This window comes from Oncorhynchus mykiss, chromosome 11 (assembly GCF_057628025.1).
Source record: "Oncorhynchus mykiss isolate SJ-2025 chromosome 11, ASM5762802v1, whole genome shotgun sequence".
In the NCBI taxonomy this organism is placed as follows: domain Eukaryota; kingdom Metazoa; phylum Chordata; class Actinopteri; order Salmoniformes; family Salmonidae; genus Oncorhynchus; species Oncorhynchus mykiss.
The window spans coordinates 20,161,108-20,179,922 of record NC_143032.1 but is presented as its reverse complement, the minus strand read 5'-3'; the positions used below and the strand labels follow the sequence as shown (position 1 = coordinate 20,179,922).

Below are 18,815 nucleotides of genomic sequence, written 5' to 3'. Positions count from 1 at the left end.
CTGCCTGCCTGCCTGCCTGCCTGCCTGCCTGCCTGCCTGCCTGCCTGCCTTTTCATTTGTATTTGTCAATCTGCCCTTTTCTCACAGACACCACAAGCTTACAGTTCATGTTATGGATAATACATGAAATAGAGTATATATTTCATTCGACAACAGAAAGATTTTCCCAATAGCAAGCATTCTATCTTTCTCCAGCGCCGCTCTCGTTGTGTGTGTAACCCTGTGGTCTGTGTTTCTCTATAGGAATGGAGCGTGGACCCCGTGGACTCTGTGGGCTCCCTGCAGTACCAGTTGTGGCATTGGCTTCCAGGTCCGCCAGAGGTCCTGCAGCAACCCCACTCCGCGCCACGGAGGACGAGTGTGTGTGGGGCAGAACCGAGAGGAGAGGTACAGGACTCATACACATGTACACACGCACATAGCCACTTATACTCAACCGTAAATCCACACAAGATCATCCTCACACGGTCCCCTTGCTGGTGTGAGTGTCACAGAAGTCTTGAGTCCTTCATCTAGCCAGTCATACATTATAATGTAAAATATATGGCTGGAAGAAATTACTCGCTGTTGTCATAATCACTTCTGTCCGACTCTGACAGCCAATTAAGAGAGAGAGGGATGTTTCTGAGCCTGGTAATTATCTGAGCTCCACACAGACGAGGGAAGCTGCATTCCTTCTGAAGCTCTGGATCCTCTGCTTTGGTCTGGAATAATCACCTCCAAAAAATATGTTTTGAAGGTTTCTAAGCAACCGATGTGGCCCTCTGAAATATGGGATTTGCAGAGAAAGAAAGTGAGAGAAGAAAAATAAAAGTGAGAGAACATGAAACAGTGCAGGTAGAGAAGGTCAACACGTCTACAGGTTGTTTGAAGTGAAACTTCTTTACCTGAAACTTTACAACAAAGTAAATAATAATATGAGAATAACTTCAGACAGATTCCTTAGTGTCTGGGAACTTTGTTCCTCTATATGTCATTTATACATGGTCCATTTCATCATAGTGAAACATGGGGGACTTGGGCATTCTTTATATGAGACTCCAGCTTCTTTTAACTACCCAGACATCATGCTGCTAATTTCATTGACCACCTCTGGAGGGAGGGAAAGGGGGAGGGGGATAGATAGCGAGAGAGAGCGACACACACACCGAGAGCATGAGCTCCTGAGTTCTCCTGAAAAAATATAGAATTAGAGTTGGATAAATACAGGATACTAACCTCAACATCAAAACCTTCAATCCAAATCACAATTCCACACCAAAAACCTTGATTTAAGACAAAATGACCTGAATGGACTATTACTACCAAGGACTATCAAGAAAAAAACTTCTAACAAACCAAAACCTGCAGAAGAAACACAGCGCAACCTGGAAATTCCATCTGCAACAACACTGAGTGAGTAAAGTTCAGTCTGAACTTACTTCTGAAGGCTAAAAGGAAAAGACAATCATCTGGAGGGAATTGTGTTATGTAAAGCTTCATAAATAAGGCTACAAAGTACCACGCTGCTAGGAAAGAAACTGAACTGATCAATTATCACTTAAGTGTGAAGTGAGAGGAGTGAAAACTCTTGAGCCTAACAATGGCAGGAGAGTTCCCCAGCTCCCCCATCCACCCAAATGTAGAGGCCTTGGAGCCCCCATGGCTTATCCCTGTCCAGAGGTTATTAGAATACACTACCCCATGGATATTAAAAATACACTGCAAGGAATAAGTACAAAAAAAAGCTCCTCAAGAACAATCCAGAAACACTATTTGCTGACTGCAACAAAGAGGGGAACATAAGCAACTTCATTTTCCACACAGACCATCCCCTGGCATGGCACAGTGCTACAAAGGCACACTAGACCTATGTCAAGAGACGGCAGTCTGAGAGAGCTGGCTGCTCTACGGACTGAGGTGAGAGAACTTAGAGGGACACATGGCACTGAATGAAGAGGTGAACGCTGAGGTGTGACAGAGAGCCGGACACTCCCACAGAGAAGCCTGACCCCGACCCCAACACAACAATGGGACAGACAACACAGGACCCTCCTAACAGCCCCCCTGTCAGCTCCCCTGATTTCTGTCTTGACAACCCCAACACATCCACTGAGAACAGACCAAAGCCAGAGATTGTGCTCCTCATTGACTCAAATGGCAAATACATTCAAGAGGATCAACTTTTTCACAAACACACTGTTGCTAAACTCTGGTGACCAAACACTAGACATGCCCTGGAGCTGTTGTCACAGCACTCAAGGGAGTGATTGAAAAAACATCTTCCACATTCCCCAAAGCACAAGTGCTTATCTCCACCCTGCTACCACAAAAATACGTTCACCCTGCCACCATACAGCAGGTGAATGCAAGCATTTCACAAGACTGTGCCTCAAAACCTAATGTATACCTGGCCCACCACTCCACCCTGGACTTTACGACCAGGTCTACCTCTACAAGGCAGCCATCCCATTGTTTGCCAGGACCCTGAAGTACCCTCAACCGTAGCTCCAGCACCTCACACAGGAGCAACAGAGAATGGACACCCCTCCGAGACCAGCGAGACACCCTCCCAGACCTGCAAGACCCCCTCCTGAAGAACCTGCACTGAGACAACCCATGCCAAGAGGAACTACACCCAGACCACAGCATCACCAGCCACACCCCAACCAGCTAAGACCACCCCAAGCAAACCCTGGCCACACTCTATATAGGCCCCCACATATCAGACTTATGCCCCTTCTGTCCACCCCATGCCCCACGCCCCTGCGACAAGGACCTCAACATGACAGCAGGACATATGCCCAAGCCGTGAGCAGAGCAACAGGCCCAAACCCCAATATTACACTCGCCCATATCTCATTCTGCGACCTAAGAGGTATGTATCAGATGCTCAACATGCTCTGCTCACACCTACTGTGACCGGGCCTAAACCACACAAAGACAACACTAGACACTATGGAACACAAATCTTTTACTATCTCATCCTGGAATATTCAAGGTCTAAGGTCATCTGTCTTTGGCCTAAAGGGCAGGAACACAGACTTCATCAAAGAAATTGGAAAAACAGACATTGTCATCCTACAAGACACATGGTACAGAGAAGATGGACCCACTGATTGCCATCTAGGTTACAGAGAGCTGGTAGTCCCTTCCACCAAACTACCAGGTGTGAAACAGGAAAGATATTCAGGGGATATGCTAATTTGGTATAGAGCAGACCTAACCCACTCTATTAAATTAGTCAAAACAGGAACATTTTGCATCTGGCAAGAAATTAAAAAGGGTATTATCTAATCAGAGAAAAATGTCCTCATGTGTGCTATGTATATACCCCCAATAGAATCCCCATACTTTAACAATGACAGCTTCTCCATCCTAGAGGGGGAGATCAACCATTTCCAGGCCCAGGGACATGTACTAGTCTGTGGTGACCTAAATGCCAGAACTGGACAAGAACCTGACACCCTCAGCACACAAGGTCAAACACCTACATGGATGTGACAACATTACCTCCCCCATATACCCCCTAGATGTAACGGATGTGAAATGGCTAGCTTAGTTAGCGGTGGTGCGTGCTAAATAGCATTTCAATCGGTGACGTCACTTGCTCTGAGACCTTGAAGTAGTAGTTCCCCTTGCTCTGCAAGGGCCGCGGCTTTTGTGGAGCGATGGGTAACGATGCTTCGTGGGTGACTGTTGTTGATGTGTGCAGAGGGTCCCTGGTTCGCGCCCGAGTATGGGCGAGGGGACGGTCTAAAGTTATACTGTTACATAGACACAACTACGACAACATAACCAACAAAAACTGGTCACAACTCCTGCAGCTCTGTCTGACTGGGTATGTTCATAGTCAACGGTAGGCTTCAATGGGGCTCCTATGGTAGGTACACATATACAGTTGAAGTCGGAATTTTACATACACCTCAGCCAAATACATTTAAACTCAGTTTTTCACAATTCCTGACATTTCATCCTAGTAAAAATTCCCTCTCTTAGGTCAGTTGGGATCACCACTTTATTTATTTTTTTGTCAGAATAAATGTAGAGAGAATTATTTATTTCAGCTTTTATTTCTTTCATCACATTCTCAGTGGGTCAGAAGTTTACATACACTCAATTAGTATTTGGTAGCATTGCCTTTAAATTGTTTAACTTGGGTTAAAAGTTTTGGGTAGCCTTCCACAAGCTTTCCAATAATAAGTTGAGTGAACTTTGTCCCATTCCTCCTGACAGAGCTGGTGTAACTGAGTCAGGTTTGTAGGTCTCCTTGCTCGTTCACACTTTTTCAGTTCTGCCCAAAAATGTTCTATGGGATTGAGGTCAGGGCTTTGTGATGACCACTCCAATACCTTGACTTTGTTGTCCTTAAGCCATTTTACCACAACTTTGGAAATATGCTTGGGGTCATTGCCCATTTGAAAGACCCATTTGCGACCAAGCTTTAACTTCCTGACTGATGTCTTGAGATGTTGCTTCAATATATCCACATAATTTTCATCCCTCATGATGCCATCTATTTTGTGATGTGCACCAGTCCCTCCTGCAGCAAAGCACCCCCACAACATGATGCTGCCACCCCTGTGCTTCACTGTTGGGATGGTGTTCTTCGGTTTGCAAGCCTCCCCCTTTTTTCTGCAAACATAATGATGGTCATTATGGCCAAACAGTTCTATTTTTGTTTCATCAGACCAGAGGACATTTCTCAAAAAAGTACGATCTTATTCCCCATGTGCAGTTGCAAACCGTAGTTTGGCTTTTTCATGGCGGTTTTGGAGCAGTGGCTTCTTCCTTGTTGACCGGCCTTTCAGGTTATGTCGATATAGGACTCGTTGTACTGTGGATATAGATACCTTTGTATCTGTTTCCTCCAGCATCTTCACATGGTCCTTTGCTGTTGTTCTGGGATTCATTCCTTTACACTTGTGTGTATAAGGTAGTTGTTGTGGAATTGTTAGGTTATATTACGTTAGATATTACTGCATGGTCGGAACTAGAAGCACAAGCATTTTGCTACACTTGCATTAACATCTGCTAACCATGTGTATGTGACAAATAACATTTGATTTGATTTGATATGCACTTTTCGCACCAAAGTAGGTTCAAACGTCTCCTTCCTGAGCGGTATGACGGCTGCGTGGTCCCATGATGTTTATACTTGCATACCATTGTTTGTACAGATAAACGTGATACCTTCAGGCATTTGGAAATTGCTCCCAAGGATAAAACAGACTTGTGGAGGTCTACAATTTGATTTCAGAGGTCTTGGCTGATTTATTTTCTTTTTCCCTTGATGTCAAGCAAAGAGGCACTGAGTTTGAAGGTAGGCCTTGAAATACATCCACAGGTACACCTCCAATTGACTCAAATGATGTCAATTAGCCTATCAGAAGCTTCTAAAGCCATTACATTTTTCTAAGCTGTTTAAATGCACAGTCAGCTTAGTGTATGTAAACTTCTGACCTACTGGAATTGTGATGCAGTGAATTATAAGTGAAATAATCTGTCTGTAAACAATTGACTTGGATAAATGACTTGTGTCATGCACAAAGTAGATGTCCTAACCAACTTGCCAAAACTATAGTTTGTTAACAAGAAATGTATGGAGTGGTTGACAAATGTGTTTTAATGACTCCAACCTAAGTGTATGTAGACTTCTGACTTCACCTGTAGCTCATCTCTTGGCAGTAGTACTGTAGACTACTTTATCACTGATCTCAACCCAGAGTCTCTTAGAATGTTCACAGTCCACTGACACCCCTATCAGATCATAGCAAAATCACACACTACTTTACAGAAATGTGCTCAGTCATGAGGCATCAAAGACAAAGGAACTGAATAATTATAAGAAATGCTATACTGTAGATGGAAGGAGAGTAGTGTGGAAATCTACCAAAAAACAATTAGGCATCAACGAATTCAATCCCTTCTAGACTATTTCCTGGACAGAATGTTTCACTATAATAGTGAAGGTGTAAACCTGACAGTAGAAAACCAAAACAGTATATTTGACCTCTCAGCTTCCCTATTAAATCTAAAACGTTCAAGCAGACAACCTAAGAAAATGAAACAACAATGACAAATAGTTTGATGAAGAATGCAAAAACCTAAGAAAGAAATTGAGAAACATATCCTTCCAAAAATATAGAGACCCAGACAACCTGCGCCTACGGCTTCACTATGTTGAATCACTAAAACAATACAGAAATACACTGCGGAAAAAGAAGGAACAGCACGTTAGAAATCAGCTCAATGTAATTGAAGAATCCATAGAATCTAACCACTTCTGGGAAAATTGGAAAACTCTAAACAAACAACAACACGAAGAGTTATCTATCCAAAACGGAGATGTATGGATAAACCACTTCTCCAATCTTTTTGGCTCTATGACAAAGAACAAACAGCAAAAACAGATACATGATCAAATACAAATCTTATAATCAACTATTAAAGACTTCCAGAACCCACTGTATTCCCCAATTTACATTGAATGAACTACAGGACAAAATACAAACCCTCCAACCCAAAAGGCCTGTGGTGTTGATGTTATCTTAAACGAAATTATAAAATATACAGACCACAAATTCCAATTGGCGACACTTATCTCTTTACATCATCCTCAGCTCTGGCAACTTCCCCAATATTTGGAACCAATGACTGATCACCCCAATCTACAAAAGTGGAGACATATTTGACCCTAATAACTACCATGTGATATGCGCTAACAGCAACTGTGGGACAATCCTCTGCATTATCATTAACAGCAGACTCGTACATTTCCTCAGCGAAAACAATGTACTGAGCAAATGTCCAATTAACTTTTTACCATGTTACTGTACAACAGACCATGTATTCACCCTGCACACCTTAATTGACAAACAAACAAACCAAAACAAAGGCAAAGTCTTGATTTCAAAAAAGCTTTAGACTCAATTTGGCACGAGGGCCTGCTATACAAATTGATGGAAAGTGGTGTTGGGGGAAAAGCGTACAACATTATAAAATCCATGTAGACAAACAACAAGTGTGCGGTTAAAATTAGCAAAAAACACACGCATTTCTTTCCACCGAGCCAGAGGGTGAGACAGGGATGCTGCTTATGCCCCACCCTCTTCAACATACATTGGCGAGGGCACTAGAACAGTCTGCATCAGCCGGCCTCACCCTACTAGAATCTGAAGTCAAATGTCTACTGTTTGCTGATGATCTGGTGCTTCTGTCCCCAACCAAGGAGGGCCTACAGCACCACCTAGATCTTCTGCACAGATTATGTCAGACCTGTGCCCTGAATGTAAATTTCAGTAAGACAAAAATAATGGTGTTCCAAAAAAAGGTCCAGTTCCCAGGACCACAAATACAAATTCCATCTAGACACTGCTGCCCTAGAGCACACAACAAATGTAACATACCTTGGCCTAAACACCAGCTCCATGGGTCACTTCCACAAAGCTGTGAGCAAACTGAGAGACAAGGCAAGAAGGGCCTTCAATACCATTAAAATGAACATAAAATTTGACATACCAATTAGGATCTGGCTATAATTACTTGAATCAGTTATAGAACCCATTTCCCTTTATGGTTGTGAGGTCGTGGGTCCACTCACCAACCAAGAATTTACAAAATGGAACAAACACCAAATTGAGATGAATTCAGAATTCTGAAAAAATTTTGTAAAACACCAAATAATACATGCAGAGCAGAATTAGGCCGATGCCCGCTAATTATCAAAATCCAGAAAAGAGACGTTAAATTCTACAACCACCATATCATATCAAAGCCATCACCTACAGAGAAATTAACTTAGGGAAGAGCCCCCTAAGCAAGCTGGTCCTGGGGTCTGTTCACAAACAGACCCCACAAAACTCCAGGACAGCAACACAATTAGACCTATCCAAATCATGAGAAAACAAAAAGATAATTACTCAACATATTGTAAAGAATTTTGTCAGTGAAAATGTATGGATTAAAAAGTACATTATTTTCTTTAGGAATGTAGTACAAGTAAAAGTTGTCAAAAATATAAATAGTTAAGTGCAGATGCCCCAAAAAATGTCTTAAGTAGTACTTTAAATAGTCTTTACTTAAGTACTTTACACCATTGGTAACAGGATTGGCTGTTGCATGCAATTTGAATTGCGTTTGAATTGCCTCATGTATCAGCAAAGGTGCTTTAGAAATGTCACTTGGAACTTGCATCTGCAACAGAAATTGTGTCCAAATTGCTTTGTGTGACATCAACAATTTGTTCTCAGTCAACTTACCTGGTAAAATAAAAGTAAAATTAAAACATTTAAAAATTATTTAAAAAATGTGACCGTGAGAAAAATGGAAAGAAAGTGTGAAAAAAACAGAGCTGTAAATGACTGAATAGTTTCCATGGTGACTGAAGCAAGTTTTCAAGGTGAAAAAGAGACTGTAGATTTATCATTTGTTCGAGTGCACTCATAACTATGACTACCCTGCCCCCTCCATCTCTCTCTCTCTCTCCCTCAGTCTTTCACTCCTTGACCCTCTCTCCATCTCTGTTTCTTTCATACTACCTGCTCAGCCAATAAAACACCTTGAACAGTAGAGCTGTGAGAATGAGAGAATCCATCATGGTCCTATAGTAGGGCTTGGTGGCTTTACACACTGTGGAGGGAGACACGTGTTAATTGATGAAATATGCTGTATCACTCTGATCTTGCGGTGGAGAAGGGTCTGTCTGTACCAAAAGAGTAGGTTTTCTTGATTCTGCTCATGCTCTGTCCGCTCGCGCTCTCTCTCTCTCTCTCTCTCTCTCTCTCTCTCTCTCTCTCAATTCAATTCAATTCAATTCAAGGGGCTTTATTGGCAAGGGAATTATGTGTTAACATTGTCTATCTCTCTTTACTGTCCTCTCTCTCAATCTGTCTGCTCTATCTATCTATCTATCTATCTCCTCTCATTTCTGTCCTAATTGAAAGGCAAACTGTCTTGACTTGTTAAAGGCATGTAGTGATTCCCACCGAATGCAAGTACAGATGTACAGAACAAATGGTGTGGAATGTAGACTCAGCTATACGTTGGACCACTTTGATTTTGGGAGTGCGCTCTCCCTTTAATGCTAGGAATAGGGTGGAGGGTTTTTCTGCTGTGGCCGTAGAGCCTCCTTTAATAGATATTCATCTCAGATGTACAGGCACACTTTATTTATAAAGCCTGATGGCTGTAGTTAGAGCTTAGGTGTAGCGTCAAAATACGCTGCAGAGCGTTCGGTTTTCTTGCTGGGGGGGGGGGGGGCAGGGAGACCCCCAGCTCCTCTAAAACTATTGACAACTCTGTGCTGTTTTCAAGGGATTGTTTAATAAATGTTAACACTATTTGGTTTTAATATCATCACCTCTTGAAGAGCATAGTCAGAACAATTGCACACAGTTAGCTTTATCATCAGTTACACAGCAAGTAACTACATGCTTTTCATAATCAGTAAGCATCAGTTGATTATGTCATTTTAGATACGTGAGGGTAGCCTCACGATATCTCTCAATATTGGCCACCATTAATTGAATATTTGAGTGATATAAAATAAACGTTAACTATACCTGACAAGCATGAGTGGTTTAGGTTCATTTCCCATCCTTTGTGGGCTCTGTCTGTCAAGCAACGAAGAACGTATTTGCCAATGTACTGTTAGCTGATGTTTACTTTGCAAGCTAGCGGCAGAAGCTTTGTACAGTTAGCTAAAAATAGTGATAAGTAGAGGTAATGTACTTTTTTCTCCAACCACAGAGGTCTACCCAGCGAAGTTAGCGAACAATAAAATTATCCCGTTTTTAAGAGTATTTAATAACGATTGCACTTTGTCATCATAGGGTGTGTGTGGGTGTGTGTGTGTTATAGAGTATTGTGTTATAGAGTATTGTAGCAGTGGAAACGCGTTCCCTGGAGTGATGAATCACACCGAATCTGGGTTTGGCGCATACGAGGAGAGCGCTACCTGCCCAATGTATAGTGCCAACTGTCAAGTTTGGTGGGGGTGGAATATTAGTCTGGGGCTGTTTTTCATGGTTCGTGCTAGGCCCCTTAGTTCCAGTGAACTACAGCATACAATGACATTCTAGACAATGACATTCTAGACGATTCTGTGCTTCCAACTTTGTGGCAACAGTTTGGGGAAGGCCCTTTGCTGTTTCAGCATGACAGTGCCCCCATGCATAAAGGTCCATACAGAAATGGTTTGTCGAGATCAGTGTGGAAGAACTTGACTGGACTGCACAAAGCCCTGACCTCAACCCCATCGAACACCTTTGGGATGAACTCCATATTAATGCCCATGATTTTGGAATGAGACGTTTGAAAAGCAGGTGTCCACATACTTTTGGTCATGTAGTGTATATATCAATGATGAAAAGTCACTCTTTTCACACCCAACTGTCTGAGTACCTGGCCAGGGGCATCCCAGCAGTTTGTCCTTGTTTGCTGGCTGTAGGAAGAGAAACCATTCTAAAAACCAATCAGTCAATGCCATGGGGCAGAAGTCTGGCTGGCTAATGCTCAGGTTTATGTACCTTATGCTAGCATCCCCCTCAGCACATGTCCACTGTATTCCCCTGCTTACTCAGCTCCTATAGGCTAATTATTAGTACCATTTTCTTCTTGACTTCCTCCCCAGTTTTACTGAGGGAGAAGGAGGGAGGGGGAGGCCGTTGCATTTTACAAAGGCTAATCTAATCAGTGAGCAGAACAATTTGCATGGCTGGATTGACGATGAGTTTAGCGAAGCTCTAAATCTATTTACTATGGATCTGGCTTAGGTCTGACTCTTCCATTCTGAGGCTCAGCAGGGGACCCTACAGATCAATGCTAATATCGCTACCATTTGCATTATATCCCATCCCTTTCACCCCCTCTCTTTCTTTCACTTTCTCATTTTTCCTGCAATCGGTGTTTCTCTCCCTCTCCCGTTCTACCTTCCTCTCGCTCTCTTTTTCTTTCTCGCTCTGTCATCTCTTGCTCTATCTCTCTCTTTTTCTCCCCTTTCCTCAGCTGAATCTCAGGCACTTTAATGTAAATAGGTTTATAGAAAAACAGAGTAATGCACCAATGTTTTCCTATTTCAACTTTTCATTGCACTCCAGAAAGCAACATAATATACACTAAGTATAGCAAACATTAGGAACCTCCCCAACCTGAATTCGTTGGGGCATGGAGGTAGGTGGCCCATTTTAACTCCAATGCTTCCCACAGTTGTGTCAAGTTGGCTGGATGTCCTTTGGGTGGTGGACCATTCTTAATACTCACAGGGAACTGTTGAGTGTGAAAAACCAAGCAGCGTTGCAGTTCATGACACTGGTGTGCCTGGTACCTACTACCATACCCCGTTTTCTTTTGTGTGCCACGTTACAATTGTCTCAAGGCTTAAAAATCGTTCTTTAAAACCTGTCTCCTCCCCTTCATCTATACTGATTGAAGTGGATTTAACAAGTGACATCAATAAGAGATCATAGCTTTCACCTGGATTCACCTGGCAGGTCTATGTCATGGAAAGAGCAGTTCTTCATGTTTGTACACTCAGTGTGTGTTATCTGTTATATGTATAAGCAGATATAACAAGGCCTATCTCTTTCTCTCGGAGTCAAATCTCAGACACGATGAGGTAAGGGAAATCTGCGTGAGTCACCATCACTAAAGTTTTTATCCAACATAAAATGTTTTTCATGGTTACACAAACACTGCTGAAGTTGTAGTTTGTGTAAGTATATGGGCAACAATTAGACTATCAATAGCATCACATTTTTGGATAATGAACTCCACTAATTAACCTATGGAACAGTACAGTAATAATTAAATATTGTAATTAAACATGATTCATGAGTCTATGTGGCTTTTTCAAAGGCAGCACCATTAAAATATGTGGGATATGCATGTAGACTCACTAAGATATAACTTTCATAAAGGCACATTACATGCATGTTTAAGTCTGAATTTCAGAGGAATATCAAAATGGGTTACCACATACATGGTGCATTTGCAGGCTTTGTTAAATTCTAGTAATTGTAGTTTAATAGTGTGTAATTTCTCTGTCGTTGATGGCGACATAAAAGCAATATACTTCGGTCTGTAAAAGATCTTTGTTTTAATGGAGTTAACTTGTTAACATTTGTCTATAAGTCTGTCTGTCGGTCTGTCTGTCTTTGGACTGTACAGAAGTGCTCTATAGTCATTGTTGTCTTGTGGCATCAATAGCTCCAACTCCTTAAAAGCTATGTTGGTTCGCTGCCTTAGCTTGCGGTCTAAAATATGGTAAGGTTTTCAGAAGCCCAGTGTCCCTCGTTTATAATTGTACTGTTGTGTATCATGTAAAAAATAACACTTATTTACAACCAACCATTCCAAAGACAGACTGACTCAGGGATACTATTGGGCAGGGTAAAGACCTCAGATTGCACATGGCCCCCAGCACTCCCATAGCCTCTCTGTGTGTACTCGTATTCTCACACACACACACACACACACACACACACACACACACTCATCCGCCGTGGTCTTTGTCCTTCCTAGGTATTGTAATGAGCACCTGCCCTGCCCGCCTCATGTCTATTGGTCAGCCTGGTCGGCATGGGAACGCTGCACGGTGCCCTGCGGAGGCGGCATCCAATCACGTCGCAGGACCTGCGAGAACGGCAACGAGTGCCCTGGGTGTGCCCAGGTATGTCACACACACACACACACACACACACACACACACACACACACACACACACACACACACACACACACACACACACACACACACACACACACACACACAAACAGATCTGGGCTGCACTTCCATAGCAGCCTGACCTTGAACTTCTTAACCAACTGTAACATTGAACTTTAAGGCTCATCCCCTCCAAAACCCCCTAGTATTTATATTCAGCCATGGCACTTCTTAACATGTTGTTAAGAACAGCAGATACATGACCAATGCTAACCATTAACATGTAACACTAAATCACCCCCCAAATGGTCTTACACTATATTCCCTCAACTGAATACACATATTAAAATATATAAGTACATGTTAGATTGCTAATCACTTTTATTAGTCTATCTACTGTATGCTGACAACAAATGAATATAAAAAAAATATGATTTTATTGTATTTTTGCCACCATCTATAAATGTTACCTACTGCATATGATATCCTAGTGCTGAGTAATGAAGTCCAAGGCTGGGTGATGCAGGAGGGATGTGTATGTCAGCTTCGCTGGTGTCCTCTTGGGTGTCAGGAGGATGATGAGACTGTCATGTTATTTTAACACTATTTTCAAACCCACTCCTCCCTCCGTCCACGGGCCTGGTAGAAATAGAAAGGAAGACACATGACCATGAGATTTGTTTACTGTTGAAATGGATTAGTGAGTAGGGGTCAGAGAGAGTCACATGATAACCAGTAACAGATGTACAGTATAAGTTTGTGAGGGTCAGATGTACTGACTATAGACACTTTTATAAAGATAGCACCATGGTCTCTATATGGGTCGAATGATTAGAGAGTTACAGCTTATAAATGTTTCACTGTGCACTGGCAACCCATTTCAGAGCTATATAAATATATACTGTTGCATTATAGCATTCCATAGCAACCATATCTACTGTTGCATTCCATAGCAACCACATTAGGAGCTGGTAATGACGCATGACTAATGTAATATTGCTGGCAAGCTGAAAGTAGCAACTTCCAACCCACAGCAAAGTAGTAACATATCTGACAATGTTCTGTGATTAACCTAACTAAGCACAGATAACCCTTTAACAACTGAGAGAGCTGACCTCCCATACCATAACAGTCTAACTGTAATGAAGCATGACTGATACCCCATAAAACAACTGAGAAAACGGCACGGCCACACACACTTATACAGAAGCACTATCTTTTCACTACCCTGGTGGGTGTCTGTTCACACACACACACACCCTTAGTCCATCGATGTTGATGATGAAGAATGCTCCTCTTGTGAACGGGGGGTAAGGGGTAGGTTAGCGCAACTGCCGCTTGTGCCACTTCATGTGGTTGTGGGGGCCGATGTGGGAGCTGAGAAACGTGTGTTGGGAGTCCTATGTAAGATGCTGTCTTCTAGGTTTGCTGTCTTCTAGGTTTTTCAGGCTAGAGGGATGGATGTTACAGTGCTTCAGCAGGTCCTCTGACCTCCAGCAGAGCGCTTGTCTGCACTTAGCTGGCCTAAATCGGCAGGGGAGGCAGTGTTCAGGCATCACGTGGCCAAGCCAACAGAGGAGTCGGTCAACTTGGTGTTGGTGAGGATATTGTTATGGGGTACTGTGTCCTCCCAGGTTAGCCCTAAGATGCGTTGTAGGCATCTGATTTGAAAGGTTTCCAAGATGTTTATGTGTTGCCTATATGGGGTCCAGGTTTCTGAGCCATAAAGCAGGTGGATACACATTGTATACTGCCCCTTTGGTGTGTGTCTTGAGGTTTCTGATGTGAAAGGCTTCCAAGATGTTTATGTGTTGCCTATATCGGGTCCAGGTCTCTGAGCCATAAAGCAGGTGGAGACACGTTCTATACTGCCACTTTGGCATGGGTCTTGAGGTTTACATTTTCCAAAACCCTGGCCCCGAGTCATCCGATGGAAGCAGAGACTTGATCATCTAGGGAGCACGCCAGAGAGAGGACAGCGCCAAGGTAGGTGAAATGGGGTACAACTTTGAGGAGAACACCACCAGTGATGAAAGAATGGAGTGGGGGGGATGTGGATGAGAGTTGTGCAATTATTTCTGTGTTTTGGGTATTGCTTTGGAGGTCGACAGGTGGAGGAGACCAGGTTGAAGGTGGGTTGCATGGATTCTGGGGTATGAGCCAGACGTGAATTCAAAGATCTGTTTGGGTTCTGTCTTTTGTGTGGGCTTGAAGAGGTTTCCATTCAGATGGTACTGTAGCTGGATTCCGTTGGTTGAGCCAAGGGAGTTGTTTGACAGGCTTGTAACTGCAGAAATGGAACATGTTAAAAATGACCTGGAGCCAGAACACAGCCTTGCTTGACCCCAACCTCTACTATAAAGGGCTCTGATTGATGCCCACCAAGAACCACTCTGGTGTGCATTCCCTCATGGAATTGTTTTAAGACACTCAGAAACTTGGGAAGCAACTCAAGTTTGGTGAGCTGCTGCCAGAGCATCTCACGTTTGATGGTGTCAAAGGCTTTGACAAGGTTTATCAAAGCCATGTAGAGGTCTTGGTTTTGTTCCTGGCACTTTTCCTGCATTTGTTTGGCGACAAAAAATAACTGACATCCCACCTGACCAACATCCAGTGAAAGTGCAGGGCGCCAAATTCAAACAACAGAAATCTCATAATTTAAATTCCATGTGTTATACACCACTTTAAATATAAACTTGTTGTTAATCCCAACACAGTGTCCGATTTCAAAAAGGCCTTACGACAAAAACATACCATGCGATTATGTTAGGTCTGCACCTAGTCACAAAAAAACACAGCCATTTTTCCAGCCAAAGAGAGGAGTCACAAAAAGCAGAAATAGAGATAAAATTAATCACTAACCTTTGATGATCTTCATCAGATGGCACTCATAGGACTTCATGTAACACAATACATGTATGTTTTGTTTGATAAAGTTCAAATTTATATCCAAAAATCTCTGTTTACATTGGCGCTTTGTTATGTTTTGCCTCCAAAACATCCGGTGAAAGTGCAGAGAGCCACGTCAATTTACAGAAATACAAATCATAAATGTTGATGAAAATACAACTGTTATGCATGGAATTAAAGATATACTTCTCCTTAATGCAACCGCTGTGTCAGATTTCAAAAAAGCTTTACGACAAAAGCACAGCATGGAATAATCTGAGTACAGCGCTCAGAGACCAAAACAAGCAATACAGATACCCGCCATGTTATGGAGTCAACAAAAGTCAGAAATAGCATTATAAATATTCACTTACCTTTGATGATCTTCTTCAGAATGCAATCCCAGGAATCCCAGTTCCATAATAAATGTTAGTTTTGTTCGATAAAGTCCATCATTTATGTACAAATACCTCCTTTTTGTTCGTGCATTTAGTACAGTAATCCAAATGCGCAGGCACTAGGTCCAGACAAAGTCAAAAAAGTTATATTACAGTGCGTGTCAAACGATGTACAATGGGACAAAAATGTATTTAGTCAGCCACCAATTGTGCAAGTTCTCCCACTTAAAATAGGTACACTTCAACTATGACAGACAAAATGAGAAAAAAAAATCCTGAAAATCACATTGTAGGATTTTTAATGAATTTATTTGCAAATTATGGTGGAAAATAAGTATTTGGTCACCTACAAACAAGCAAGATTTCTGGCTCTCACAGACCTGTAACTTCTTCTTTAAGAGGCTCCTCTGTCCTCCACTCGTTACCTGTATTAATGGCACCTGTTTGAACTTGTTATCAGTATAAAAGATCCTACCCCGTGGGGTCAAAATGATCACAAGAACGGTGAGCAAAAATCCCAGAACTACACGGGGGGACCTAGTGAATGACCTGCAGAGAGCTGGGACCAAAGTAACAAAGCCTACCATCAGTAACACACTACGCCGCCATGGACTCAAATCCTGCAGTGCCAGACGTGTCCCCCTGCTTAAGCCAGTAAATGTCCAGGCCCGTCTGAAGTTTGCTAGAGAGCATTTGGATGATCCAGAAGAAGATTGGGAGAATGTCATATGGTCAGATGAAACCAAAATATAACTTTTTGGTAAAACCTCAACTCGTCGTGTTTGGAGGACAAAGAATGCTGAGTTGCATCCAAAGAACACCATACCTACTGTGAAGCATGGGGGTGGAAACATCATGCTTTGGGGCTGTTTTTCTGCGAAGGGACCAGGACAGGAAAACCTTGTGAAGCCTTACAAAAAACGTTTGACCTCTGTCATTGCCAACAAAGGGTATATAACAAAGTATTGAGATAAACTTTTGTATAAACTTTTGTTATTGACCAAATACTTATTTTCTTCTTTTAAATTCATAAATAAATCCTACAATGTGACTTTCTGGATTTTTTTTCTTAATATTGTCTGTCATAGTTGAAGTGTACCTATGATGAAAATTACAGGCCTCTCTCATCTTTTTAAGTGGGAGAACTGGCACAATTGGTGGCTGACTAAATACTTTTTTGCCCCACTGTATATAATCAATCTTTAGGATGTTTTTATCATAAATCTTGAGTAGTGTTTCAACCGGAGAATTCCTTTGTCTTTAGAAATGAAAGGGAACGGAGCTAACTCTCACGGGCGCTTGCCTGACTGAGCACATGGCCTTCTGGTAGACGCATGACTTAATCAGCTCTCATTCTCTCCCTATTCACAGTAGAAACCTGAAACAAGGTTCTAAAGACTGTTGACATCTAGTGAAAGCCTTAGGAAGTGCAATATGACCCCACATACACTGTATATTGGATAGGCTAAGACTTGAAAACCTACAAACCTCAGATTTCCCGCTTCCTGGTTGGATTTTTTCTCAGGATTTTGCCTGCCATATGAGTTCTGTTATACTCAGACATTCAAACAGTTTTAGAAACTTCAGTGTTTTCTATCCAAATCTACTAATAATATGCATATCCTAGCATCTGGGCCTGAGTAGCAGGCAGTTTACTCTGGGCACGCTTTTCATCCGGACGTGAAAATACTAACCCCTACCTCAAAGAAGTTAAGACACTGCATCTCAGTACAAGGGGCATCACTGCAGTACCTGGTTCAAATCCAGGCTGCATCACATCCGTCCGTGATTGGGAATCCCATAGGGCGGCACACAATTGGCCCAGCATTGTCCGGGTTTGGCCAGGGTAGGCCGTCATTGTAAATAAGAATTAGTTCTTAACTGACTTGCCTAGTTAAATAAAGGTTAAGCAAAGTTTAAATAAATAAAAAATAAAACCTTCCTTCTCACTTCTCACTGAAAGAAGGGAGATGCCTCTGCTTTTACCACAAGCTGCCTTGTCACCCTTCTTGTACATGACTACAATATTGTCATCCTTCCGTTCCTGTGGGATGGTTCAGACAGCCAGATGGCTTTGGTGAGGAGGTGGAATTTGGCACAAGAGGAGATATCCCCCTTGCTCAAGGATTTCAGCTGGGATGCCGTCTGGTCCAGCACTTTTCTTATCTTTTAGGATTTTAATCGTCTGGTGGACCTCAGAAAACTGTAGTGGGGTGTCGAGTTCATGAATGGTGGGGATGTGTGGGAGTGTGTACAGGATGAGCAGGTTTGTTGAATTGGTGTGGTTAAGGAGGTTTCCAAAGTGCTCTAACCATCTCTCTGAGATCCTCTGGTGGTCTTGAAAAGTGTGTTTCCATGGGCAGACCTGACCGAAGTGATGACTTGTTTTTGAGGGCCGTAGAGGGCTTTAATGGCAGCATAGAACCCTTGGGTGTTGTTTTTGTCTGTTATACTTTTGATTTCATCAGATGTTTTGACCCTGGGAGAGGGAGGATTGGAGAGTGGGGGTGTCTGGGTTGGACAGGAGGGCTTTGTGGGCTTGGCGTTTGTTTTGTAGGAGTGTGTGAATGTCAGAAGCGTTCTCATCAATCCGGGAGGGTTGGGGGGAGTTTGGTGTAGAGGAAACGGCGCAAGTGATGATGGTGGAAGGGTTTTTAAGGGCATTACCCTTGAGTCGCTTATTCAAGGCCTTCCTTGGGTGGCGTGGGCAAATCTCAATTCGGAGCTTGGACCTAATCAAGCGGTGGTCAGTTCAGCATGGGTCAGTTCACTTAGTACCTGCTTTTGGTTGCACTAATGTAGTCTAGGACGTGCCAGTGTTTGGACCACACAAATAAACACACACACACACAATCTCAGCTGCAGCTGCCTTAACTCTGTCACCA

General features: G+C 42.5%; 1 protein-coding gene and 1 long non-coding RNA gene across 4 annotated transcripts in view; one reads left to right on the top strand and one right to left on the bottom strand.

Moving 5' to 3' along the window:
* The window catches only part of LOC149979522 (uncharacterized), a 375,171-nt gene that overhangs the window by 304,760 nt on the left and 51,596 nt on the right, over window positions 1-18,815 (bottom strand). The gene's annotated exons all lie outside the window — the stretch shown is intronic.
* The window catches only part of sema5a (sema domain, seven thrombospondin repeats (type 1 and type 1-like), transmembrane domain (TM) and short cytoplasmic domain, (semaphorin) 5A), a 191,793-nt gene that overhangs the window by 130,758 nt on the left and 42,220 nt on the right, over window positions 1-18,815 (top strand). For both annotated transcript variants that reach the window (XM_036935136.2, XM_021620458.3), the window contains 2 exons: window positions 244-387; window positions 12,502-12,649. In XM_036935136.2, the coding sequence (XP_036791031.2) occupies window positions 244-387; window positions 12,502-12,649 (292 nt within the window). The remainder of the gene's footprint in view (window positions 1-243; window positions 388-12,501; window positions 12,650-18,815) is intronic.